Source organism: Canis lupus, chromosome 5, assembly GCF_011100685.1.
Source record: "Canis lupus familiaris isolate Mischka breed German Shepherd chromosome 5, alternate assembly UU_Cfam_GSD_1.0, whole genome shotgun sequence".
Lineage (NCBI taxonomy): Eukaryota > Metazoa > Chordata > Mammalia > Carnivora > Canidae > Canis > Canis lupus.
Genome location: NC_049226.1, coordinates 66,770,532 through 66,796,066, shown reverse-complemented (window position 1 = coordinate 66,796,066; position 25,535 = coordinate 66,770,532). Strand labels below are relative to the sequence as shown.

Sequence of the window (25,535 nt, the reverse complement as noted above, 5' to 3'; positions counted from 1 at the left end):
CAGAGCTCTGGCATCCTCGGGTGAACCCAAATGCTAATTTAAAATATACACACTGTGCTGCAGTTACGCAACAGGAACAACCGGGCGCCACTTGGGTCATGTTTTAAAACGTCTCCTTGCACACGGGAACCAGCCCATTTCTTCTAAGTAAACTTACTACTATCTTCAAACAGAACAGGGAGGCAGAGGATCATGGTCATCCTCACTGAGAAGTAGCAGCAAAGACTGTTTTTTTTTCGAGATATGTGGGTAGCGGCTGAAGAAGCAGTGGGAGGGGTTAATGGTTTCTGCAAGCAGGGAGGAGGGTGGTGAGAAGATGCTCTTTTGGTTTTTAAAGTCTTCTGTGCTATTGGGAATTTTAGCCACGTGGTCTATGACGCTCATTCTTCCAAAAAAACAGTATAGTTTCTTTCATATTTTGAGCTGCAAGCAATCCATTGGCACCTCTCCCGTCTGTCACAGAGCCAAGTAAAAACCTTCTCCTGTTACACTCCCTTGAATTGTGAGCTTTAATGATACATAGTTATTTGGAGCTGCATCTAATACTTAATAGATGTAGAATTGTTTAATATGCTAATAATGAAAAAGGTCTATATGTGTTTTGCCAAAATAAAAGTTTCAGCCTGTGAGCCCTTCCAAGACAGCCTTGAAGCATTCAACAATGCTTCCCCATTCCCTGGGCAGCCTCTGCCTAAAATAAGTACCAGTAAATGTTTGAATTGAATCCTGGGTTTCAACCACTAAATGGGGGATGAGGCTTGTGGTTATGGCAGGAGGGAGGGGTGTTTCTGAAGCCCCAGGTGACATCCATTCATTGAGTTTAGAGCATGGAGTCTGTGCGGAGCAGAGCAGTGGGGTGTGGCATGCAGTGGCTCCACAAGGCAGACAGGGTCCTGCCTGCTTTCTTGCTGCTTATATCTTGGCATGGGGGGTGGGCAAGGCCGACCCCAGGCTAACAGGATCATCTAACAGAGGGTGAAAATGAATCAGGATGGGGGTGCGGTGAAGGACAGGAGGAAGCAGATGGGAGATGAGGTCTCAGAGGAGGTGGCAAGGCAGCAAGGAATTGAGGATGAGAGACCCAGGCAAAAGGAACAACATATGCAAATGCCCTGTGGATGGTTCAGGCCGGTCTGGCATTCAAAACCTCCCGTGTGGACACTCGTGTGCAAAGGCTGGGGTCCAGCAGGGGAGCATCTTTGCTTTAATGGAATTCCTAAAAGGTGAAGAGCATCCAGTACCTGCCATGGTCTGACTCCTTTGGGGGAGCTGCTCTGCGCTCCTGACGCCATTCTGTCCTTTAGAGGTCCTCCTGGGGCCTCCTTAGGTTATTGCCACCGTGGGACCCTGCCGTCACTTTGAAGCACTGCTCACAGCTGCTCCTGGACTGTGATTCCAAGTCTGGCTTATTCCCTGGGGCTCAGAACACCCATTCCAAACCTCCTCCCCTCTTTTTTCTCCCTGCCCTTGTCTACACAATCAGAGCCCTGTCTGCACCTCTCAGGGAATAGTCCGCTTTTCACAGTCTCCGATAATGAGTCTATTTACCCCACAAGGTTAATTACAGGGTTTCCAGTTGATGATATAGAAAGCTAAAATTTCAGAGACATTGAGTCATGTGTGTTCAGAAGTCATGCCTGTGTGCATACACTATTCACTGTGTATATATAGTCATGAAATTATATATCTATATGTTTCCATTTAGACTATTTTTACACATATACAGAAGTTGCTATTTTAACTTTTTATGTCTCCTCTAATTTCCAAGGTCCTGACCCTAATTCCAAAGTGATGGGCTAAGAGACCCAGTTAGATCACGTGGCAGCTGCAAGACATAGGTCAGTTATTTAAAGCCTCTGGATGGGGCTTAAACCTCACCTGTAAAGTGGTGATATTAATAGTAACTACCCCAAAAGAGGATTAAAGGAGCTGTCATGGGCAGATCATCGGGCACAGAGCTTGGCACATAGCACACACACTTTACACTTTCCTTTATACATCAGGGAGAAAAATCTTGGAAAAGTCACACATTCATTCAACAAACATTCCTGTGCACCTATTATGTGGCAAGGTATCACTTAAGGCACTGACACTGAGGAGGTAAATAAGGCAGTCACTATCCACCCAGAAAGGCAGGATGTGAGTGGCACAGGTAAAGCTGTTGTTAAGGTATGTTGGCCTGCCCAGCTACCTGTTGGGGGGGCGGGGTGGAGGGTGGGGCCATGTGACCAGCTCTGGCCAATAAATGTTTATGACAATGATTCATGGCACTGGAAGGCGGGACCACTGATGGAGAATCAGTTTGTTTTTTTTTGTTTTTTTTTTTTTTTACATTAACAACCACAAGTGAATATGATAAAGCACATGGTTGTTGGTTATTTTTCAGAGACATCCAGAACACAGGGAGAAGGGACACCAGGACCAAGTTGGCCCCACATTAGGTCTTGCAACTCCTTCCATAGAAGGATCTTTGCTTTGGGTCACATCCCTTTTTAGATTTTCAGAGAAACAGAGAGGTTTTTCTCCCATTTTATTTTTTTTTAATTTTGAAAAATTTCAAGGGGCACCTGGGTGGCTCAGTTGGTGAAGCGTCTGCCTTCAGCTCAGGTCGTGATCCCGGGGTCCTGGGATTGAGCCCCGAGTAGGACTCCCTGCTCATCCAGGAGTCGGCTTCCCCCTCTCCCTCTGCCTGCCCCCACTCATGCTTGCTCTTTCTCTCTCTCAAATAAATAAGTAAATAAATAAAATCTTTAAAAAATTTTTTCAAACTCACAGGAAAGTTGCAAGAACAGTGCACAGTGAATGACCACACAGCACAGGCTCAGCAAGTGCTATCATTTGACATTTTAGGTGTGCCTGCCCCTTCTCCATCTCCCCCATCCCACCTGCAGGGAAATCTTTTAGAAGTTGCAGGGATGATGATACCACCCCTAAACATTGTGGCATGTGCCTTCCAGAAACAGAAACGTGTTCTTGCTTGACCACATACAGTGATTGCATGCAGGAATTTTAACTTTGATACAAGATTATTATCTAATATGCACTCCAGATTCAAATTTCCCCAGGTACTCTCAAAACTGTCCTTTTAAATTTCCTCCACTCAGGATCAAGTATTGCCTTTCGTTATCATGTCCCTTTCATCTTTCGAGCAAGGACAGTCCTCTCCCCTGTAATTATGTCGTTCGTGGCACTGCCATCTGTGAACAGCACCAAGTCGACTTTAAATCCTGGGGAAGGAGGATTATTCCTGCACAGTAAAGGAGGTTCAGATAGCTTTCATCAGGGACACGCTTGTTGTCCTGGAAAAAGATCATTGCTAGGAGCTGGGTTGCAATGGATTTTGACACAGCTGCATTGATTCTGTTCCTCCCAAGGGTTCATCAGATCCCCAAGTAGATTTTGGAAGCCTGGGACTGCACTTAAATCTGGTCCCTTTCCCTAAAACCCAAGGCATCTCGTGGGTCCAGAGGGGGACGTTGAAAGGAACCCAGGACAAATGTCTTGAAAACACTGAGAGGAGACACAGTCTCCTCTCACTTGTGGCCTCATCGAATTCTGTGTTGTGTCTCCAAAGCAGAAGGAGCTTGCGGACGTGTTTAAACCTCTCCCTCTCGTTCAAGCCCATGCTATATACCACACATCCAGTGCAAACATTTTCCTGATGAATCCCCCCGGAAACCCACACCACACCTTGGGCAGAGGACAGCTAGCATCTGGAGGGACACAGAGGGACAAGCAATGTGTTCAACAACCCAGGGTGGGGTTGGGGGTTGCGGGGTTTGGGGGGATGCCTAGACTTCTAGCCACCTAAGAGGCACAGATTTTATTTGCTCAGAACCTCAGCGTATCTCCCTAGAGAGGATTTCTTGCTCCTGAGAAGTTTCAAAGACATTTCTGTTTTCCAACAGATCATGTTCTTGACACATTGCATAGCTGTGGAAAATGTTTTGCTTTTTTTTAATCGACGCGCCGCACACAGTTTATTTAGCTTCTCTCTGACTTAAGAGATTTTCCTGCCGTGCAATGCTAAAGTGCATCCATGCGGTGTCAGCACCTTCCTTGCGACGAGACCCGCCCGGTTCCTTTTTTCTTTTTCTTTTTCTTTTTCTTTTTTTTGAAGCAGTTCCCTGGTTGGCCTTCAGATGGCGCCAACACCCCAGGCCCGCGGGAGCCGCGCGTCCAGGTGCGGGAGCCCGCGGCGCCTGGGGCCAGGAGGCTGCGCGGTGGGGGGAGGACCTGGGGGAGGGGGTGCCTTGAATTTCTCCTGCCTCCAGCGTCGCTCGGGATTGTAGCAGCGCACAGGACCCTCTGGGGCCCGATTCCTCTCGGCTCCGTGACCGCAGGATCAGTGGGGGAAGAAATCATCAATGAATTAAAAGCCCCCCAATCCCAAATGCCCTGGCAGGTTAAAAAAAAAAGATCGGAAATACGGTTTTCTGCAAAGTCCAGGTGCGTGGAAGATGTTGTTATAATAACCTGTGCAAACAACTCTCCCGGAGTCCCACTGAACAGAGAAGAAACCCAATTCCAGGGGCAAAGGAAAATATCCCTCTCACTTTTTCTACCTAGATTATAAAAATTTCTTTCCTCCCAAATCCGCTTTTTTGGGGGAGGGGGCGTTAATAATTTTGACCCCTCCACCGAGTGCTTTTCAAATGACAGTAATTTTAAACCTGGACACCCCTGTAAATACGAACTCAGACACTGCCATTTTGGAATTTATTTTCCATGGTCCTCATTTTTTTTTTTTTTTTTTTTTTTGGTTTTTGTCCTATGCTGTGATAAAGCTTTTTTTTTTTTTTTAAGCACCTCATAAAAGCAGAGTGAATAATATTTCACCGGGAAACACAAGACCGAGGAGTGTTTCTTGATCAATAGTTTGCATTTCCAGTAAAACCATAAGAACTTGAGGTGCCTGTCACGCAGTCAAGGAGGAAGGCAATTTTTTTAAATTTGAAAGATGGATCTGAACATATTTTTTAAAAATAATAAAGTCGTGGTGGGGTGGAGGAACGTTCAAACACTCACCTGCGAGCTGAGGCTTGGGAAGCTTTATTTCGTTGCAAAAAAAAAAAAAAATCATCTTAGAGAAAGACTCAGCACCCATAAAAAAAATACAGCGTTTCAGAAGTAGATTATTCAGGGTCCTAGGGACCTGGTTTGTATTTGCCCTCTGATTTTGAATTTATCAGCAGATAATACCATTCATAGATAATGTACATGCAGATTTTTTTCTTTTGTTCCTTTATTGGAAATGAATGAGATGTGTCCAACGCCTTCCCTTCACCTCCCAAAACTGGGTGAGGGTGGATTGTCTCACATCCTTTTTCTGGGGATCAAGTGATGGAAGAGGGGCAGAGGCGGGGGCGGGGGGGGGGATGGGGGTGGTGGTGGATAAATACAGAAGTTTTATCTTTGGTCTCCCCCAGCCCCACCGAGGGACAACTTCCCGAAGAATTCTGATCCGTCTTCAGCCCTCCGGACGAGTGTCCTTCCCCCTTCAAGGGGAAGCGGGGAAGGGTGAGCCGGTCGTTCGAGGGGTGGGAGGAATAAATACTCCGTCCGCAAAAAACAAAAACAAAAAAAAAAAACGGACTTTCCGGGGGTACTCGGAGGAGAGAGGGCAGCTTAAAGGGTAAGACCTCGAGTCGCCCCAGGTCAGGATCCCCACTCTATAACGTCTGGAGGTGTCTTAACCGTTTGCGATCGTTTACGCGGTCCTCCCACGGAGCCCAGTGCCCAAATCACCTTATCAAACTTCAACCAACAAAAAGGACCGCGTACAGAAAGTCAGCTTGGAGAGTCCCCAAGGGGCTTCGCCGGAGCGGGAGGCGGGCCCTGCGCCCCGGGACTGGCGACCCAGCGGACGGGGCTTGGGGGCAGCTTCCCCGCGGGGAGCCCGCCGCGTGCGGCGCTGCGGGCGCGCGTCCTGGAGCGCAGCCCCCGCGCAAAGCGGGCTTGGGTTTCCCCTCTCCCGCAGAGGAACCCCGGCTCTCCTTGGGCCGGGTGGCTGGCCGCATTGTTCCCGTCTTTGGCGAGCGCGGGAGTCAGCTTGTCAAAGGGAATTTATCTCTGGGAAAAGGGAGAGGCTCTGAAAATCTGGAGAAGGTGAGCTGCAAGCATCTGCGCGGGAGGGGAATGAGGCGGGGGGAGAAATTAGTGGAGCCACTCCACTCTCCCCAAACCCTGCAGGACTGCTCACCGTGGCGCGTACGGTTTGCCGAATCCACGGCGCACTTGAGGATTAAATTCTCAAGATACTGCTCCTTCTCCCACTCTGCCTTTCCCCTCTAGAAGCCGTGGCCTGGCTCCCCCCGTGGAGGTGAGGAATATTCATTCAGGTTCTGCAATTTGCCTCTGAAAGCTTTTAGGCTATTCCTGACCTCCCTGAACCTGGAAACTCTCTGTTGAAAATTAATAATTTTTTTTTTTTTTTTTTTTTTTACTTAAATGATGACAACATCCAGGGGAGGCCCCTTCCATTCCAATCCAGCACGCTTGCTTTGAATCCATTACACCTGGGCCGCGATAATTAGGAAATCGAATTATTCGCCTCATCACTCATTAATAAGAAAAACAGTCCCAGGGTCTTTGCTACTTACAGGGTCTTTGGGGAGATATTTGACTACATTAATCAAATCGATTTTATATTTCGAACTAACTTTATCGGCCAAGGAGCATGGGTTTTGTTTGTGGTTGTTTCTTTTTTCTTTTTCTTTCTTTCTTTTTTTTTTTTTTTTTGCTCTGGGCATGTGGGCCCATAAACCAAAATGTGATAATAGAATAAATTTTCATAAGATATCACTCTTTTTTTTTTTTTTTTTATAAAAATCTTTTCAAGTGAAGGCTGGCTTGCAGAAAAGCCTGGTTCTGAGCAGCTGGGTCTTAGAGCCGACGGGTTCCGGCGCTCCTGGCCCTGATTGGCGACAGCTCCGCGCAGCCGCCGGGTTATTGGTCCGAAGTTCCCGGAGGGGGCGTGGCTGGAGGAAAGTAAAAACTTGCTTTCAGCAAGAAGACTTTTGAAACTTTTCCCAATCCCTAAAAGGGACTTTGCCTCTTTTTCCGGGCTCGGCAGGGCAGCCACTCTGGACCCCGGTTCGCCGACCCTCGGGGCTGCCGCTCTGCTGGGGCGCCGGGAAAGCCGCCTTCCCCGTCCTGCCGCGGCCGGAGCGGCCGGCCTCCTCCGTGCCCCGCGCGCGCGGCGTCTCGGCCGCGTCCCCGGCCGCCGGCTCCGGCTGCCACCCGCCGGTCCCGAGGGCGAGCGAGCGAGCGAGCGGGGGCCGGCGCTGCGCTCGCCGGGGCGCGCCCTCCAGGATGCCGATCCGCCCGGTCCGCTGACCGCGAGCGTGCCTTCCGCGCGCTCCGGCCGCTCCCCCGCCGCGCCCCCGAGCGCCCCCGAGGCGTGCCGGCGCCCGGGGCTCCCCCCGCCGGCTCCCTTCCTCTCGCTCCCTCGCCCTCCCGCGCTCTCTCGCTCTCGCAGGGCCTGCTTCGCGGTGCGTGCGCGCGGGCGGCGGCGAGCCGTCTCGGACGCAGCATGCAGGCACGCTACTCGGTGTCCGACCCCAATGCCCTGGGAGTGGTGCCCTACCTGAGCGAGCAGAACTACTACCGGGCGGCCGGCAGCTACGGCGGCATGGCCAGCCCCATGGGCGTCTACTCCGGCCACCCGGAGCAGTACGGCGCGGGCATGGGCCGCTCCTACGCGCCCTACCACCACCACCAGCCCGCGGCGCCCAAGGACCTCGTAAAGCCGCCCTACAGCTACATCGCGCTCATAACCATGGCGATCCAGAACGCGCCCGAGAAGAAGATCACCCTGAACGGCATCTACCAGTTCATCATGGACCGCTTCCCCTTCTACCGGGAGAACAAGCAAGGCTGGCAGAACAGCATCCGCCACAACCTCTCGCTCAACGAGTGCTTCGTCAAGGTGCCCCGCGACGACAAGAAACCTGGCAAGGGCAGCTACTGGACGCTGGACCCGGACTCCTACAACATGTTCGAGAACGGCAGCTTCCTGCGGCGCCGCCGGCGCTTCAAGAAAAAGGACGTGCCCAAGGAGAAGGAGGAGCGGGCCCACCTCAAGGAGCCGCCCCCGGCCGCGGCCAAGGGCGCCCCGGCCGGGCCCCCTCTAGCGGACGCCCCCAAGGAGGTCGAGAAGAAGGTGGTGATCAAGAGCGAGGCGGCGTCGCCCGCGCTGCCGGTCATCACCAAGGTGGAGACGCTGAGCCCCGAGAGCGCGCTGCAGGGCAGCCCGCGCAGCAGCGCCTCCACGCCCGCCGGCTCCCCCGACGGCTCGCTGCCCGAGCACCACGCCGGCGCGCCCAACGGGCTGCCCGGCTTCAGCGTGGAGAACATCATGACGCTGCGAACCTCGCCGCCGGGCGGCGAGCTGAGCCCCGCGGCCGGGCGCGCGGGCCTGGTGGTGCCGCCGCTCGCGCTGTCCTACGCCGCCGCGCCGCCCGCCGCCTACGGCCAGCCGTGCGCGCAGGGCCTGGAGGCCGGGGCCGCGGGGGGCTACCAGTGCAGCATGCGCGCCATGAGCCTGTACACCGGCGCCGAGCGGCCCGCGCACATGTGCGTCCCGCCCGCGCTGGACGAGGCCCTCTCGGACCACCCGAGCGGCCCCGCGTCGCCCCTGAGCGCCCTCAACCTCGCCGCCGGCCAGGAGGGCGCGCTCGCTGCCGCGGGCCACCACCACCAGCACCACGGCCACCACCACCCGCAGGCGCCGCCGCCCCCGCCCCCGCCCCCGCCGGCGCCCCAGCCCCAGCCGGCGCCCCAGCCCGGGGCCGCCGCCGCCCAGGCCGCCTCCTGGTATCTCAACCACAGCGGGGACCTGAACCACCTCCCGGGCCACACGTTCGCGGCCCAGCAGCAGACTTTCCCCAACGTCCGGGAGATGTTCAACTCTCACCGGCTGGGGATGGAGAACTCGACCCTCGGGGAACCGCAGGTGAGCACCAACGCGAGCTGTCAGCTGCCCTACAGATCCACGCCATCTCTCTACCGCCACGCCGCCCCCTATTCCTATGACTGCACGAAATACTGACCTGCCCGGCCCGCTCCGGCTTCGCCTCCCGCACCCGGACCCGGACCTCTCAGACCGTTCGGGCTGCAGAGACGCAAAAAGAACCAAAACATTGCCCACCAGCTTTTTCTCAGACCCAGGAGCAGAGAGCGCGCTCGCCAGCCTCAGCCCTTCTCTGTGAAGCTGCAGGTAACTTTAATTCGATGCCCCCCCCACCCGCCCCCGTTTCCGAGATCCTAAGAAGCCCCGGTAAAGGGACGCAGCCCAGCGAAATGAATATTGATTCTAAACCCACCCACCCCCCTCCCCTCTCCCTTCCCAGGATGGTTGTGCTCACTGCTCCAGCTGGGGTTTCCAAAATTAAGTTACGGACCAAATCCCATAGCGACCCAGTAAATGACTCTCTGTAGAGACCCCCATAGGTCTATGGGGGCCTCTATAGATTACCTTTGTGCTGTGTGTAATTTTAAATTTCTCTAACCGTGCTGTACAAATGTGTGGATTTGTAATCAGGCTATTTTGTTGTTGTTGTTCAGAGCCATTAATATAATATTTAAAGTTGAGTTCACTGGATAATTTTTTTCATCTTGCCCAACCATTTCGAACTGCCAAAATGAAAATTTAAGAAACCCATGTGGGGTGTTTCCTTTTTTTTTTTTAAACCCCTGTACACTTATGAGATATGATTCTTTTCCCCGGTGGTAGGTCTTTTACAAACAAGGAAATAATTTATTTTTTGTTGTTGGCGGATAAAGAAGTCAAGTATCTGATACTTTTTATTTACAAAGTGTGATGGTTTTGTATAGTAGGTTCCTCCCTGAGCATTCCTAAAAGAAAAAAAATCTTTAAAAATTTAACTTCACCTGTGTTTGTCTTATGTGGTCTTAATTGTTGTACTTACCTTAAAATAAACCCATGTTGTTTTTCTGCCCAAAGTCCGGACAGTGTGTTTGTGTTCTCGCATTTTTTTTTTAAAAAAAAAACAAGGTGTGTTTGCAAATCCACCTGTTTTGATTATTTTTGTTACACAGGTGGGTAAACTCCTAGACATATACAGATGATCACGGAGAGATGGGGGCACTCCCCTATTGTCTTCTTAGTGATGGAAAAGACTTTCCGACTAATTTAGATCTCACCCTGGCCTAGGCAGTGGAGAAACAGCCCTGGTTGGATGCGGCTGCCCGAAGGAGTGGGAGCAGTTGTGTCATTTGCTGTAAATGCTTTTTGCTAAATGCGACAAAACATGCCGATTGTCAAAACAAACAGTACCATTACATCTCAACGTCCAGTCCCCAATTGAGGAGGCAAAGGAGGGGAGAGATAAGCGTTTTCCATTAGCTAACTACTACAAACCGGGGGAGTCCTGCTTTCCCTCCATTTCCTAAAATGCGGACTTCCTTCCCCCACTGTAATGGTTTTCCAGAAAAGAATTTGAAGTGGGCAGGAGAAGGTCCAAAGGGGATTGATTCTGGAGCATTTTACGGCCATTCTCGGTGGTGGTTAGATCAGAGGTGGATTCCAGACCTCTTTCCTTCTTGATTTGATTTCTTAATCCTTACCCTATTGCAGTGAAAAATTGTAAAGGCTCATTGGCCATCAAAAATAATTTCCAATGCTTTTAGAGTCCTGAATTTATCAACTCTCAGGACTTTAAGTAACAGGAAGATTACCTGCCTTTTCGAGTTTGATGTCTTTTAAAAATTTTTCATAGCAGTGAAACCATTGTGAGGTATGGCTGGGGCAGGGGAATGGTTTTATTATCTGTTTCCCTGGACCAAAAGCACAACTCCCCCGCTAGACTCTGTGTGTGAGTTTTGAGGCCAGAGCTCCAAACTGGGAAGGAGTTTCCCACCCAAATAGGTGAGCTGTACTTTGCTAAGAGCGAAGCTCCTTGTGAATTTAACATTTCACGTGATGATGAGTTTTCCAAAAAGTGATTTTCCTTGATGCAGTGGCGCTGAACATAACCTGGGTTTGTGTTGTTGTTTTAGCCGTGGCAGTTTGTCTCTAAGTCACGCTGAAATAGAACTGGGGGACGTGTGAGCATAATAAATCTCCCCATATGTGCAACACAGATTCTTTCGAACCATAGCCGCAGAGGTGGCTGGCGGGTAAGACTTAAATGCTGCATTTTATTCCTTTCCACAGAGCTCAGAATCTGGCAGCCTCAGTGCTTGCTGCTTGACCTCGAGCATCCCCCAGGCCCCCGTGCTTTGGTTGAGTGAGCTGGACCGGCCAGCTAGGGAAGAGAGGGAGACTGAGTCCCCTCTCACGGCCACAGAAGAGACCAACCCTCCTTGCCCAGCTCTGGTACTCTAATTCCATTTCGTTCCTGTTCTTAAGATGATGTTTGCCGCTGGTTTAGAGGAGAGTGGTCTAGCTGGCTTTCTCCTTCTCCAGATTTTTCTTAAGAGTCCACCCTGAAAGCTTGCCTTCATCTCAAGATTTGGAATTCAGGCAAGGTCTGAGAGACACACGGGAAGTAAAGGAGAGAGAAACGGGGAAGAATTGGGTGAGACCTGGGCTGCTGCTGAAGCCACGCTGGGATCTACTATCTCTGGGGAGGCTTCTGAAAGAAGTCACTGTGCGTCGGCCGCTCACCCAAGTGAGTAGCTCAAGAAAGGTCCCCACACCCCATAGAGGCCACAGCGGGGCCAGGGGTCCTTCCATTTCCTTAGGAACCTGGGCAGCTGGAAGGTTGGTGTTTGGGGCTTTATCCAGGCCTCTGAAGGCGGCAGAGGGGAGAGGTGTGGAAGGCTGGGGTGCGCTGGAACGCCTTCGGTCCCCGGAAAGCTTCCGAGTCTGAGGCCCCGGGACCAGGGTAGGTGTGGGTAAGCGCCCCAGAAGGCCAGCCCTGTGTGCTGGGCGCTGAGCTCCTAGCTCGCTCAGCTCAGCCGCAGCCGCCCTGCTTCAGCAGCCCTATGCAGACTTCGGGCCTAGGGACTGAGCGGCCTGGGGGCGTCTGTTGGTCCCCCCTGCGGGATGCGGAGATCCAGCAGCGAGGAGCTGAGCCCCGTGGGGTGGAGGCCATCCGGGGGCCGACTCGCACCTCGCGGCGACCCCTGCGGGTCCGCTGCCTGGCGCGCAAAGACAGCGCGCGTGCGGGTGACACAGGCTGTCCCTGCTCCACGTATCCGCTGGCCTCCCCTTGCTTCGGCCACTGGATCCTCAGTCCTTGGGAGGCCCAGGGCCTATCAGAGAAAGGGGAAAGGAGGTCGTGGATGGAAGGGCCGGAATGTTGGTCGCTGGCTGCCAGGACTCCTGGCCAAGCAGCTCTGTGGTCCTCCGGGCCCAATTTGCACGAAGGCGCGTCCCGATAACCACGTTCCTTCCTGATCCAGTAACCGTGGAGCTAGGCAGGTCTCAAGGAACTGCAAATAAAATACAAGCAACCCCAACACCGCGGCAGAGACCATTTCCCATAGAGTTAACTCCGGATGTCCTACTGGCCTTGGCTGCGCGGACTGTTTCTAACCAGGGCCCCGTTTTGACAGACATGGACTGCTTGGAAGGACTCCGTGGCCTCTAGAATCCCGCACATTCCCCGCTCCACAGAGGCTGCAGCTTGAGTAGCCTCTGCTTCTTCCAAGACTCGGAGACATGCAAGCTCACTACTTTCTGGGAGAGGGACTGTCCTGTGTGGCCCAGCCCAGGCTTCTCTTCCCAGGCCAGACTTGGGTCTCCAGCCAGGTAGTCTTCATCTTCTGGTTTAAGTAGCCAATCCTCACCCACACCAAAATCAGTGGTGACATGTGCCTTCTAAATGCTGGAGCACTGGGCTAGGAATTCGAAGACCAGGTGATGCTGTGTGAACAAACTATTTCCCTTCCTGGTTTCAGTCTTTTCATCTGTAAAATGACTGGTTGCTTGTAAGGGCATTTGGGGTGGTCTAGCACTTTCCTTTCTGGCATGGCCATGCTCCCATGATGGGCCCTCATTTATCCCCACTCCCTTGCCCTGCTGAAAGAAATGGAGATCAGAAGCGGGAGGGAGGAGCAAACGTGGGGTCCTGGGAAGTTAGGTGCTTGGCTCATAAATCTTTCGGGGATCCATCTCCTCTCCTTTACCCCAAGACTGCCTGGGGTGGCCTTTGGGCCTGGGAGAGGCTTATGACCTGCATTCAGAGCAGAGAGAGCAGAGTTCCCAAATCTCCCATGAAAACTAGCCCTGGTGCCTGAGCACTTGCCTTGTCACTCCTTGCCCCCACCCCAAATCAAATCTCCGCACAGGGTGTTGGCCAAGGTCAGTGTGATGGGAATTCATTAATAACCATTAATCTGAAATGGGCGGAAACAGCAAACTGAAAAGAGACATTAATTAACAGGCAGAACCAAGTCTCTCAAGAACGTGCTGGGGTCTGGGTCTCAGAACCTGTACCTGGTGCCTCAGGGAACGGGTACCTGCATTGTCCTGGACGGGACACTCATGCCCCTCCGGCTGTGGGGAACATGGATAGAGGCCTGAGGGGCAGCCAGCCCAGGGCGGCCAGGGGCTAGACTCTGGGTGAGCGGTGAGCGGACACACAAGGCCAGTGCCACCAGAGAGGGCCTTTTGGCACCACATACTCGAAATGCTTTCCCAAACTCTGAGAAGCATTCCCTGCCTCCTCCTTTTTGCATGGCCTCAGCTAGCCAAAGCAAGGCATTTGAAATGTTTGCTTTTGGACATAGGCATGTAAAGAAGGGGGTGGGATGTTTCAGGGAGTCTGCAGTCTGCCACTGGGCCTGAGTGGACATCCCTGCCTTGATTTGTGCCAGCCTGTTCCCGGCTTTTGCAACCTTCCTGCCTCACAGAAAACACAGAAGGACACAGCCTGTGTAGAGTGTAGTTCTTGAATGTGGATCTTTGGTGCTTAGGTGAAGCTGATGGGGGCTTTATCTTGGGGCTGTGTGTGTGTGTGTGTGTGTGTGTGTGTTTGTGTGTGAAAAACTGGCATAGAGGGAGGGGGGTGGGCTGGCAGATGGACTGGCTCCCTGGCCGCATAGGTCCCTTTAAGGAAATGGAGTTGGGGAGCATGGGGAGTGCTGCCCCAGCCTGGGGTACAGCTTTGTGCTCAGTCTGTATGCCCACCCAGGGTGGAGGTCACAGAGGCCAGAGAGGCCTCTCTGACCCCTGGCTTAGTGGCCATTGGCCCTGGTCTTACCTTTCCCAACAGCCCCGTGGGGGCTCTCTCTCTCTGCCTGTGTGTTGTTTTTACAGGCAGCCTCTTCAACAGAGCTTTCTAAGCTGACTCCTGGCCACATGCACCGACTCAGGACCTCCACACAGGCCAATGGAGGGTTTGCATGACCTCAGCTGTGCTCCCTACAGCTCTCTGGGCCCATTTCTCAACTTAGAATTGATAGGATCATCAAATATGGTTGTCATTGAGGATTGTGGGAACCCAATACGCGTCAGGAGGGTCCTTTGGTAATGGCCAGGCCCAAGAAGGACTCACTGTTAGCCGTTGGGATTTACCCCAACCCAAGAAGAACCATGGTTCTTTGGTCTCGGCCAGCTGTGCATGTCAGGCTACATACTGGTATGCTCTGACCACCTCTGATTTAGACCCTTTAAATTATGAGCTCCAAAGAAATCAGTAATTTGGAAGTTCCTGCCCTGCTCCTGGGCTTTAGCAGACTGGCCGAATATTGCATTTGTGGCTCACTTCCCCACAAGGGAAGCAGCAGAAGACCCTGCCCGAGACACACCTCTCTGAACCTCTGCAGACACCTGAGGATGTCAGACCTCAGAGAATCCACCTTTGCAGAAAAATGTGTGCATTCCAACACTCTGTTCTGCTACTTATGGCCTCCACTGTCTGGAGGTGTTCACTGCCCATTCCAAATCTTATCTGTAAAATGGGCAAATCCATTACTTCTGTGTTTTGTAGATGCTGTGAGGGTTCTCAAGAGAGTTTCCATGGGGCTCTTGGCATCCACACACAGTAGCCCTGTTACGGTGGGATTATTCTCCTGTCTTAGCAACACTTCCTCGTGTTAACCTCCTGGCGTTAGTGTCCTGGTCTGCAGAATGGAAATGGCCAAGACTCCTGGGAGGAGGAGTGACTTAATCCAAGGGAGACCTTAGGAGGATGCCAGCCCAGAGTAGCATTCAAGACATTTGAGCTATTACTATCGTCCTTGTCATCACCATCTCCGTGTTTAGGATGTCAGTAAGGTGACCTGGCTGAATAAGTCCTGTATCTTCCCACCTTCTCCTCACACCTATTACAAGCGTAGTAGATTGTGCATTCGTTTGTGTATATATACTTTGTCAACTGTCTTTGCTTGGAGAAAAGTGATGCCAATATTTGGGAGGTGTCGCAGACCATCCTTAATTTGAGCATCTGCTTTTCAGTTGACTCCAGGAGCAGAGGAAGGGTAGATGCCCCCAGGAGGGAAGACTTCCTGCTTCTGCCCTCCCCTCAGCCTTTTCCCCTGAGGCCTCTTTGGTCCTGCCTGGTGCCTGGCCTCTGCGCAGACTGCCCAAGGAGCAGGCTTTCTCCCTGGAGGGGGGAGGAGGGGGGCTGGAAACAATACTCTTTGCCCTCATCCCATGCTGACCCCAGATAGGAACCCCCACTGTCCTTCTGGGAGCTTCCAGGCAGGCTGAAAATCTCAAGGCTTTGCTGCAGGCTGGGAGATGCCCTGGCACTGACTTCAGAGATGAATGCATGTTTGGGGCGATCTGAAGACTATGAGCCTAGGGAGAACTTTTAGTGTCCCTGTTGGCTCTCTAGGATAGCCAGTCAGCCTGGCTGTCTCCCAGGCTCTTCTGCACGGCCCCCCCCCCCACCCCCCCCCAGCCTCGGATCCGGCCTCAACGCACCGAGCTTCCGCACGAGGGCGCATCCGCACTCGGACGCCAGGGGCTTGTGCCACGGACTCCCCGGAAATATGCCCCAGAGCGGGCTCCTTCCTACGGCGGGCCCCTCCTAGGCTCAAGTTACAAACTCCTTGCCCTGGAGCCGGAGCCCAGGATTCGACCCCGCGCGGGAGCCGGGTTTTGGGGCGCCACGCAGTTCCGACGGAACCTCCCGGAGATGCTGCAAATCTGCAAACGCGCGGGACTGGACGCGCCTCTCCAGACCGCGGCTAGAACTTGGGTGTTTTTTCTTTTTTTTTTTTTTCCTTTCTTTCTTTACTATCAGCGCCCCGCCCACCAGCCGCGCGGTCTCCGCCTGCGTCCCGCCCTTGCCCAAGTTGGGCGGTGTTTATTATTGTACGAATTCAAGCTCGGATTTGCCTGGGAGTTTAGAAGTAGCGCTGCGGAGGCGCGCCTTTCGGGAGAGGCAGGGATGTGCTGCTGGACTCCGGGTGCCGGGCAAGCTCCAGGCAGGGCTCGGGGTGCGGAGGGGGCGGTGCGCAAGGGTACCGGTGTCTCTTCCTCTGGGTCTGTTGGAGCGGGAGCCGAGGCCGGACATCTGGCCAGATCCAAGCTTGAATTTGCCGGCGGCCGCGCGGGTCTGGGGAGGTTGGGTGACCACGGGAACTATGGAACCGCGGCTTGCATATGCTGGGGCGCTCAGGTGTTTCCTTCACCCCAGGGTTGAAAGGGGTGCTCTGGGGCGAGCCAGGGATCCAGAGAGAGGGCAGCCCCCAGCTCTCTCCTGGCTAGAGGGCCATCCTGACCACCTAGGCTGGAGTCAGGCTGGGCTGGACGGTTGGCCTAAGTTAGAAATGCAGCGCCCCGGAGGGAGGCCCGGGGCTGTCCCAGCGCCCGGCCTGGCGCTCCCTCAAGCCGCCCTGCACCCAAACCGGTTTTTCCGACCCTGATTTTGCCTTCCTTTTGCGTGTGCCAAACTTACCCACTGCCCTACTGTCTATCCAGACCTAACCCCAAAAGATAGTTACTTTATGGGTTCCCCATTTTGGGGTGGGATTCTCCTGTCTTTCCCTTGTTCAGGGGTGACCTGGCCTTTCCTAAGCAGATGTGGCCTCTTTGTGACCCCAGCAGCAGACCTGCGCCTCCCCAGGGCACTACGGTGACTCTCACCCCCTTCCCAGCAGAGCAAGGTGGTGGGCCACCCCTATACCCACCTGCCGCCCTCACCCCTCACTCTTTTCTGGGGGCATCCCCACAGGGTTTATTCAATGAAACGCTAATTCAATTATCCCAAGTGTTTTTTTTTCTTTTAAAAATATTCAGCAGAGATCATAAACAGGAACTAGTCCCGCTGATGCCCCCACCCCCACCCCACAGCAGCAGTGGAGCAGGAGAGGGCTCCTGAACCCGCATCATTCAGGGTTTTTGATTCAAAGCATGACGTGGCTGAATGTAAAATGAGACAGGGTGGGGGTGCTTACACCCCAGGGTGAGTGGGGGGGAGTAGGTGGAGAGCAAGCAGGCTTCCCAAATGCTTAATGTAATCACGGGCCAGCTGCGTGCACTTGTAAAGTTGTTATAACCCCCCTCCTTGTTATAAACAGGAAAGCGCAGAATATAAAGCAAGAGACCCGCATTCACAAATACCAGCTCTCCTGCGACAGCTGCCAAATTCCCCTTTTATGGTGTTCCTCAGTCCCATCAGAAGGACCTTAGCTTCTCCCCACTGACCTCTCCAAACAGGGTTTGTTTTGATACTACCCTCAACTAAGCTGTGGACCACGTACCCATGCCCTCTCTAGCTCCCCAACACCCTGTGCCTTGGCTTCGGGGGAAGCTGGGCTCCTGGAGGGCCTCTTCTGGGTCGCCCAGGGAGCCCTGGAGATAGAGGCTTACCCCCTCCTGGATACCAACCCCCTCCACCACCACCCCGCCCCCCAGTGCCTCCATCTCCTGCAGGGCATCTCAATGGTTTCTCCAAGGAGCAATGCGCCCTCTGCTCCGGAGACTCCCAGACCTCTTAGATAGACACGCCACTCCCTCCACCCAAATATCTAAAAGCTTTCAAAGACCTCAGGAGGCATTTATGAGTCGTGCCATCTCCACATCTATGAGTGCAGAGAGAAGAAAAGATCTTTTGTGGAAGGCTCTGGATAACTGAGCTCCCCCAAGCCAGCCGTAAAACTCACCCCTGTGCCCCCCGCCCATCCCCACCTCTCCTTCCTGGCTGGGCAGACCCCGCTTGGAGCCAGAGCCACCGCGGTCCACATCCTGCCTCACTGACTGTGTGTGCTTACAGCGTCAAGGGGTGGACGTGATATTTCAAACATCAGATCAGTGCGTTTATATATTGGGTGCCCGGAAATTTTTCCAAATAAACACAGCTTGATTCAACTTGGGTGGGCGGACTTATCAACAGACTAATTCTATAAACAAATGAAGGAATAGCCCCGAAACCGATTGGCTGGTATCAAAAAGACACGTGGAGGGAAAAGCTTGGAGTTTTTCAGCAATGAAATTTTAATTAATGTGGGTGGGCTGAGCACACAACGACTGTTTATCATAGACAATTTATTTTCCAGCGCTAAGTCAACATATAATAGCAAACTTACAACAATTATTTAACATTTTTAAAGCCATGAAGGGACAGAGCACGGAGCGGCCAGGGAGAGCGGCAGAGCGGGAGGCAGAAGCACGGCGGGCTCCCCGGGAGGGCCCTCGCCGAGCGGGGCGCAGTCCCTAAGCCGCTGGGTCGCCTGCGTCGTCGCGGGGAGCGCGGGGCCGGCTGCCTCGCCATGAGCCACCTCTTCGGGCCCCGGCTGCCTGCACTGGCGGCCTCACCCATGCTCTATCTGTACGGCCCCGAGAGGCCCGGGCTGCCTCTGGCCTTCGCCCCCGCGGCCGCTCTGACCGCCTCGGGCCGGGCGGAGCCCCCCCAGAAGCCGCCCTACAGCTACATCGCGCTCATAGCCATGGCGATCCAGGACGCGCCCGAGCAGAGGGTCACCCTGAACGGCATCTACCAGTTCATCATGGACCGCTTCCCCTTCTACCACGACAACCGGCAAGGCTGGCAGAACAGCATCCGCCACAACCTCTCGCTCAACGAGTGCTTCGTCAAGGTGCCCCGCGAGAAGGGGCGGCCCGGCAAGGGCAGCTACTGGACGCTGGACCCCCGCTGCCTGGATATGTTTGAGAACGGCAACTACCGGCGGCGGAAGAGGAAGCCCAAGCCCGGCGCGGGGCCCCCGGAGGCCAAGCGGGCCCGCGGCGAGACGCAGCAGCGCGGCTCAGAGGCGCAGCCCCGGGCCGGGAGCGGGGCGGGGAGCGGGGCGGGGAGCCGGGCAGGGCGGCGCGGGCCCGAGACCCCCGGCCAGGAGGGAGCGCCTGCGCGCCCCTCGCCGCTCCGGGACGGCTCCTCTCCGCCCGCGCCCCTCCGCTGGTCTGGGCCCGCGTCCCCGGAGGAGGACGCCGGCGATGCTGTCCAGGGCGCAGCGGCCTTGGCCATAGGCCAGCCAGCGTGCACGGTGGATGGCGCGGATGGCCCGGGGTCCCCCCCACGCCCCGCTTCCCACAGCTCTCCCAAGAGCTCCGACAAGTCCAAGAGCTTCAGCATAGACAGCATCCTGGCCGGCCGGCAGGGTCAGAAGCCTGCTGGAGGGGGCGAGTTCCTGGGGGGCGCCAAGCCGGGCCCCGGCAGCTGTCTGGGTGCCTCGCTGCTGGCCACCTCCTCAAGCCTCCGGCCGCCTTTCAATGCTTCCCTGATGCTCGACCCGCACGTCCAGGGCGGCTTTTACCAGCTCGGGATCCCTTTCCTGTCCTATTTCCCCTTGCAGCTTCCAGACACGGTGTTGCACTTCCAGTAAAGCAAACTGTGGCTGGCACAGGTCCTTCCTCTACCCTGGGCTGCGCTTGTGAGCGACCAGGGGTCCCATTGCTGGGGGAAGGAGCCACGTTTTTTGAAAACAAGTATCTTTTCTTCTGCAACGTGTGGATCCTGGGAAGTGTTACCAACTTTTGTGCACGCAGGTGGGCACAGTCGCCTGCCTTCTCCCGAGGTGAGGCGGATTTTTCCTGAACCTGGAGCAACTTCAGAGATTTAAAAGACCCTGCCTGGCTAGGACTTGGGCATCGCGGACCTCCTACCGCGAGAGCAGGAGAACTCCTTGGCCTTAGGTCAGTCTAAGGTTGTGATCTTCCGCTACCCACTGCAGGTCGTACATGTCCAGAGCAGCAAGGGCCCAGACAGCTGGAGAGCAGGACCAAATGAAGCGGCAGGGTGGTTTCAAAAAGAGCCACGGTGGGACTGTGGTCAGCTCCGTTGTCGCTGTGGCTCAGGCCCTGGCTTTGAGTCCATGGAGTGATGATGGGTGTCCACAGCTGGATTTATCCGTGAACTCTAGCTGTGGAAAAACCGGGAGCAACCTCTGTTTTTCATATTCTTTGGGAGACCTAGGGCCTGGTGAGGATTTACAACCCATGTCCAGGTGGAAGCTAAGAAACCACACTTTTATTTTAAATAGAGAATCTCTCTCTCTCTCTCTTTTTTCTTCCTAGACAGTAAAAGGAATATGCTATATTCTTTGGCTAGATGCTCGACTCTTTTCCTACAACAATTGCCCTGTGAAAATGTCTATATTAACAACCTTTATTAAGAAAGTGCACTCTATATAATAGCATTTTGTTGCATTATGATAGCTCGCTAGTCAGTACCCATGATCTCCAAGACATGTTGCCAGCATTAGCAGGCGTCCTGTCTTGTTGCTTTTGTTTTTAAGGGATCAAAAGATAGCAGAGGAGAACGGAAATATGTGAGGGGGATGGAAGGTGTCTTAGACACATAAGATTTTCCATTTGCATGCTTTTTCAAGATCTAGGTTTGATTTTTTACTACATTTTCCAGACCTGTGTACTAAAGGACCGCCTTTATTCAAAAAACTTGGGTGAAACAAACATAAAAAGCAGATACTGGGAGAGAGGGGTCATATGGGGCAGAGGAAGGGAATCTCCTGGTATCTACTAGAGGGTGCCTCTCTGGACCCCAAAGAACAGGAGGCTCAAGAGGAGGAGAGGAGGATTCTTTCAGACATTCCCAGCTGATGGCATCTCAGCCTGCCACCCAGCTCCTCCCTCCAAGCCCCCACCCATCAAGCCTAGAGCCAAAAGCTAAATAAACACCTTGTGGAGGTGACTAGAAATCTGAAGGGTGGGGAACAGGAAGTTGGGGGGGGGCGGGGAGGTTTCTGCAACAAAGATCTGGTTAAGAAAATGGAGATTTTAACAGCCCAATTCAGCTTGGAACTTTTGGGAAGTGCATCTAACCTCTTATAGTATCTCTCTTTGGGTTCCCTTAGGTGGGAAACTGAATTTCCTGAACCTCTGGGTTACTTTAATTTTATCTGATGTGGGAAAGGTACAATAAGTAAGTCATGAGTTCTGGAGGTAGGCTGAAATGGATCTTCAAAATAACTTTAAAAATAATTTCCAGGACTTATATAAAAATGAACACAAACTTTATGGCAAGAGACAGCCTATTGGTTAGTATACTCAAAAGGATGTTTCGGATAAGCATAATAATTTAATAGTTAGTAGGCACAGAGTTGCCTTTCTGAGGATTTATTCTTAGAGCCATGTGCTACTGACTCATAAGTTTCCCATCCTACCCAGGTTGGTGGGAACATTTTGGTGAGCTGCACAGTGTCCTTGATTTTAAGAACTTTGATGAGATTCCCATTGTTGAGATCCAGGCTCACTGCGATTAACCTACACCGTGGTGGAAGGGCTGTCATGGGTATTTTGTTATCCCAAAGTCTCAGCCTCTGCAAATAAAGTTGTTTTTTCATTAACCTCTCAGTGACTGGTTCAGTGGATTACTGGGGGGAATAAGCAAACAGTGTAATAGGAGAGAGGAGTCGGGGATTATATTTGGGAGCCCTGTCAGCATCTCAGGGGCTCTGCCTTCTGAGGGTGAGTTCACACACAGACTGTTGAGTAGGAGCAGAGAAGCCTGGGGCCAGCGGGTGCTTTTGGAACATCATGGAAACTCCACTGTGTAGGTTATGGTTTTAGTTTTTCTTTTTTGTGTTTGATTTGCTATCTCACGCATTTTGTTAATTTATGATGGCTGCTTTCTGGAGAAGCCAATAATCTAATCCTGCCATTTTATTTTATTTTCATTTATTTATTTTTTTAAAAAAGATTTTATTTATTTATTCACAAGAGACACAGGGAGAGAGATGGAGGCAGAGACACAGGTAGAGGGAGAAGCAGTCTCCATGCAGGGAGCCCGACGCGGGACTCGATCCCAGGTCTCCGGGATCACACCCCTTGGGCCAAAGGCGGCGCTAAATCGCTGAGCCAGATTTCGGGGCTGCCCAAATCCTGCCATTTTAAAAAAGATGGCATTTTAGAGTTACGATTCCAAGAAGTATAATATAAACATTATTTTTATGGCTCGGAAAAAAAAAGGCAGGAGTATGTATCTGCTTTGTAAGAGTGTTTATACATACATTAAGAGGAATTCTGTTACCTAATCCCCCGCATCCATCTGGTTTGGAAAGGCTGTGGGGGATTGAACAGTAGGATGATGGAATCTATGGAATCTATATAATCCCATGAATATTCCTTCCCACTGAAGAAAAAGAGGACCAGTTGCCTTTCACAATTCACACAGCTGTTTCAGTGCTCCAGATTTATTCGTGGGCTCCAAATTGTAGATCAATGAGTGTTTTTTGTAGATCAATAAAAAATGGTTTCTACTCTTATTTAAGGCAAACTCTCCTTTATATTCAGGGTAAACCAGAAGCAACCTTGTCATTCTGCTCTTCAGCAATCTGAAGGTACACCTCTGTGCTCTCTTCTAAACAAAGGGAATGGGTTCTGTTTCTCTGAAAAAGGTCTTTGGTTCAAGCTCAGTGTATACACACACACACACATGCGTGTACACACACGGGTGGATACACGATCATAATGGGGATATAGGAGGTGTACAGTGTACAATGATAAATACATAAGTGTGGATACACATGCATGGGTGAATATATGCACACGTGTATTTGTACATGTGTATGTGTGTATATATGTGTATGCTCTGTACACATGAATGCTCAGAGTTCATCCTTTTTTGCACATAAGTGGAACAGATGGGATCATATCAAATACTGAATCCTTTCAAATTAATCCAAGTATTGATACTCTCAAAGATTTTCTTTTTTCTTTTTCTATATAGTTCAAGCCAGGGAAAATTTGGGTTTTGCACTAGTCTGATGAAACTAATAAAGATTTCATTAAAGGATCCTGGAAGACACACCAACATCGAGACCTTTATTTCTACGACTAGTGAAAGGATAAGAGAACTTTGCAAAGGAAAGGCCTTTTGGATGTTCACTGGCTGTTGTAGCAGCTAATGGCCTTCCTGGCACTCAAATGCCTCCTAAGGTTTTCCAGGACCTGAACAGGATGTGATTTGCCATTTTGGACCTAATTGCATCTCTCTGTGAAGGAGGTCACATGTGGCCTCTACCATTTTGCGAAGAGTGGTCAGTGTGTATCCATGTGTGGGTTAAAGAATTGGCCACATGTAATGTTACTGTTGCAGCTGGAGGCCAGAGCCCACTGCCCACACACTGGTAGACTAATGTTAACATCATAAACGTGGGGGACATTTCCAGTAGCTGGCTGCACTCAAGTGAGAGCCACAGCTTTGTATACTTCCCATCTTCACGGGAGCTGGAAACATCTCCTTGCTTCCATGAAGCAAAGGTTGTTCCACAGAGTAAAAAAAAAAAAAAAAAAAAAAAGCACAAAGTAACAAGTTCATTAATTAAAAATAAAGAGAATGAGTTTGTTGGAAAGGTAAAATTCTTTGGCTCCACATTTCAAACAGTTTTTTAAAAAATGTCTGAACTGCTAAATGGCAAGTTCTCTATCACTTTTGTCCTTTTCCAGGGGTTCCTTACTCAGGAACCCCATACTTGGGGTTCTCCAGGACCAGGTACACACCATACATGTGTGCAGCAGCAGCCTAGTGGCGAGCTATAAGGGGTGCTGGAGCCTGGGCAGAGCTGAGGGTCTGTCTCTTCCAATGGCATCCAAATGCCAATTTCACTGGACAGACCATGTGAGGGGCACCCAGTCCTGATGTTTTCAAGCCCAGGGGTCTACACCATTGTGGGTTGATGGGAGTGGGTACAAGATTCAGTTCTGCCCCTGGAAGGTGGCTACAAGGAAAGAGGGTAACCAGAGCACATGTCCTAGGTCCTGGGGGTGGGGATACAGTCAACACTGTCATCTTTATTTCCCCTGGCAGGGAGGAGGGAGGCGAAGGGGAGGTGGTGGCCGAAGATTTGGTCCTAATCTTTTTCCATGAGGCATGAGAATCAGGGCTCCAGCAGGAAACAGAAAGCCCCTGCCCAATGGAAGAGACAAAGTTGGAAGGACTGCTTATGGGGGAGTGGCCCAGGGGAAGGGCACATCCATGGGGAGTGAGGGCGCATGTGGTCGGAGCCACAGTGTTGCATAGGTAGAAGCCGAGGAGAAATACCCCAACCTGTCTCCTCTCCTGCCTTCCAGCCTCATGTGGATACCCCTGATGGCTGACCCTGCTACAAGTCCAGCCTACAAGGGAACCCAGGTAATGCAGTACATAGGGGTCAAACCTGCAAGGGCAAGAGGGGCTGAGAATGCATGGGTGTGGGGGCGGGGCAGACAGAGTATACCCAGCACCATGGTGGAGGCGAAGGTCCTTCCTTCAGGGCCTGTTGGTGGCAGCTGCCCTGACCACACTGTTGGTCCAAGAGCCAAGCCTAGGATGCCTTGGACAATACTGGCAGCTACAGCTGGCCTGCCGGGAGATCGGATTGTCCTATCTGCCAAGCTCCCAAGAGTGGTGACTCTAGAGCCTGTCTGAGACCCTCTTAAGAAGGCAGGGCCTGGCTCTGGACTTAGCTCCTGGGGGCCTGTCCTCAGCCATGCAGTCTCTGCCTTCACAGCTTTGAGCCTGAGTTGCTGAGGGCTGTGAATGACTGCACATGGAAATCTATCAGTTCACTGAGAATCCAAAACAAAGTCACCTTTTACTGAAAGTGTTCTGAATGTGGCCAGTACAATCTCATCCTCACAGGACACATGGACCTCACGCTGGTGAGGGCATCTCCTGGCCCCAGTGCAGAGGAAGTAGGGCACAAAGGAAGTGTCTGGGCGCCAGGACAGCACCAAGGTCAAGCCCTCTTGGAAGGTGGAGGGATACTCCGGTGTCCACGGGACTGTGTCACCTTGGACAACACTAAGTTTAAAGCATGACTCAGGTCCTCATAATGTGCAATGTAAAATATTAGAAGTATCATGCCTCTCTAGTGTGCTGGCATCACTACTTTCCCAGGTAGCTGGTCACCATGAACTACCTCCTGTTTCTAGGCTTTTCTGGACACATCTAGCAGTGGGTAAGAATTCCTCTCATTACTGTCTTATTGACTTGTTACCATTCAGCAGGTTGAGTTTGGTGGGAATGGAGAGGGATACATTAATCTGGTTAAAAGTGTGCCCTTGGGGCCCACCAGGCAGAAGCTAATAACCCAGCTCTGCCCTTTTGTGCTGTGTGACATCAGCAAAGTGACCGAACACTTCTATGCCTTAACCTTCTCATCTGTACAAATGGGTATTGTATCAGCAGCTGCCTCGCGTATCTGTCCTGAGGAGT

At 52.3% G+C, this 25,535-nt stretch overlaps 2 protein-coding genes and 1 long non-coding RNA gene across 9 annotated transcripts in view; all 3 read left to right on the top strand.

Annotated features, from left to right (window-relative positions):
* The window catches only part of LOC102153392, a 53,810-nt gene that overhangs the window by 17,854 nt on the left and 10,421 nt on the right, over positions 1-25,535 (top strand). For 2 of the 6 annotated variants that reach the window (XR_005359955.1, XR_005359958.1), the window contains exons 6-7: positions 22,631-22,677; positions 24,410-24,470. This is a non-coding gene — a long non-coding RNA (uncharacterized LOC102153392). Of the gene's footprint in view, positions 1-22,630; positions 22,678-24,409; positions 24,471-24,959; positions 25,044-25,535 lie in introns of those variants that run through there. The other 4 variants (XR_005359959.1, XR_005359964.1, XR_005359954.1 and 1 more) reach the window with 3 other exon arrangements.
* LOC119863920 (forkhead box C2) lies at positions 7,414-13,970 on the top strand. 2 transcript variants are annotated; one of them, XM_038538110.1, is made up of 3 exons: positions 7,414-9,220; positions 11,180-11,341; positions 11,432-13,970. In XM_038538110.1, exon 1 carries the CDS (start codon positions 7,535-7,537, stop codon positions 9,050-9,052), a length of 1,518 nt encoding a protein of 505 aa, XP_038394038.1. In that variant the 5' UTR covers positions 7,414-7,534; the 3' UTR covers positions 9,053-9,220; positions 11,180-11,341; positions 11,432-13,970. The 2 variants fall into 2 exon arrangements, with proteins under 2 accessions (XP_038394038.1, XP_038394037.1); XM_038538109.1 differs by having other exon boundaries at positions 11,180-13,970.
* Positions 15,871-21,691, top strand: FOXL1 (forkhead box L1). The gene is made up of 2 exons (XM_038538112.1): positions 15,871-21,025; positions 21,078-21,691. Exon 1 carries the CDS (start codon positions 18,634-18,636, stop codon positions 19,702-19,704), a length of 1,071 nt encoding a protein of 356 aa, XP_038394040.1. The 5' UTR covers positions 15,871-18,633; the 3' UTR covers positions 19,705-21,025; positions 21,078-21,691.

Coding starts and splice junctions, on each gene's coding strand:
- LOC119863920 (XM_038538110.1), top strand. CDS start 7,535: ATGCAGGCACGCTACTCGGTGTCCGACCCCAATGCCCTGGGAGTGGTG.
- FOXL1 (XM_038538112.1), top strand. CDS start 18,634: ATGAGCCACCTCTTCGGGCCCCGGCTGCCTGCACTGGCGGCCTCACCC.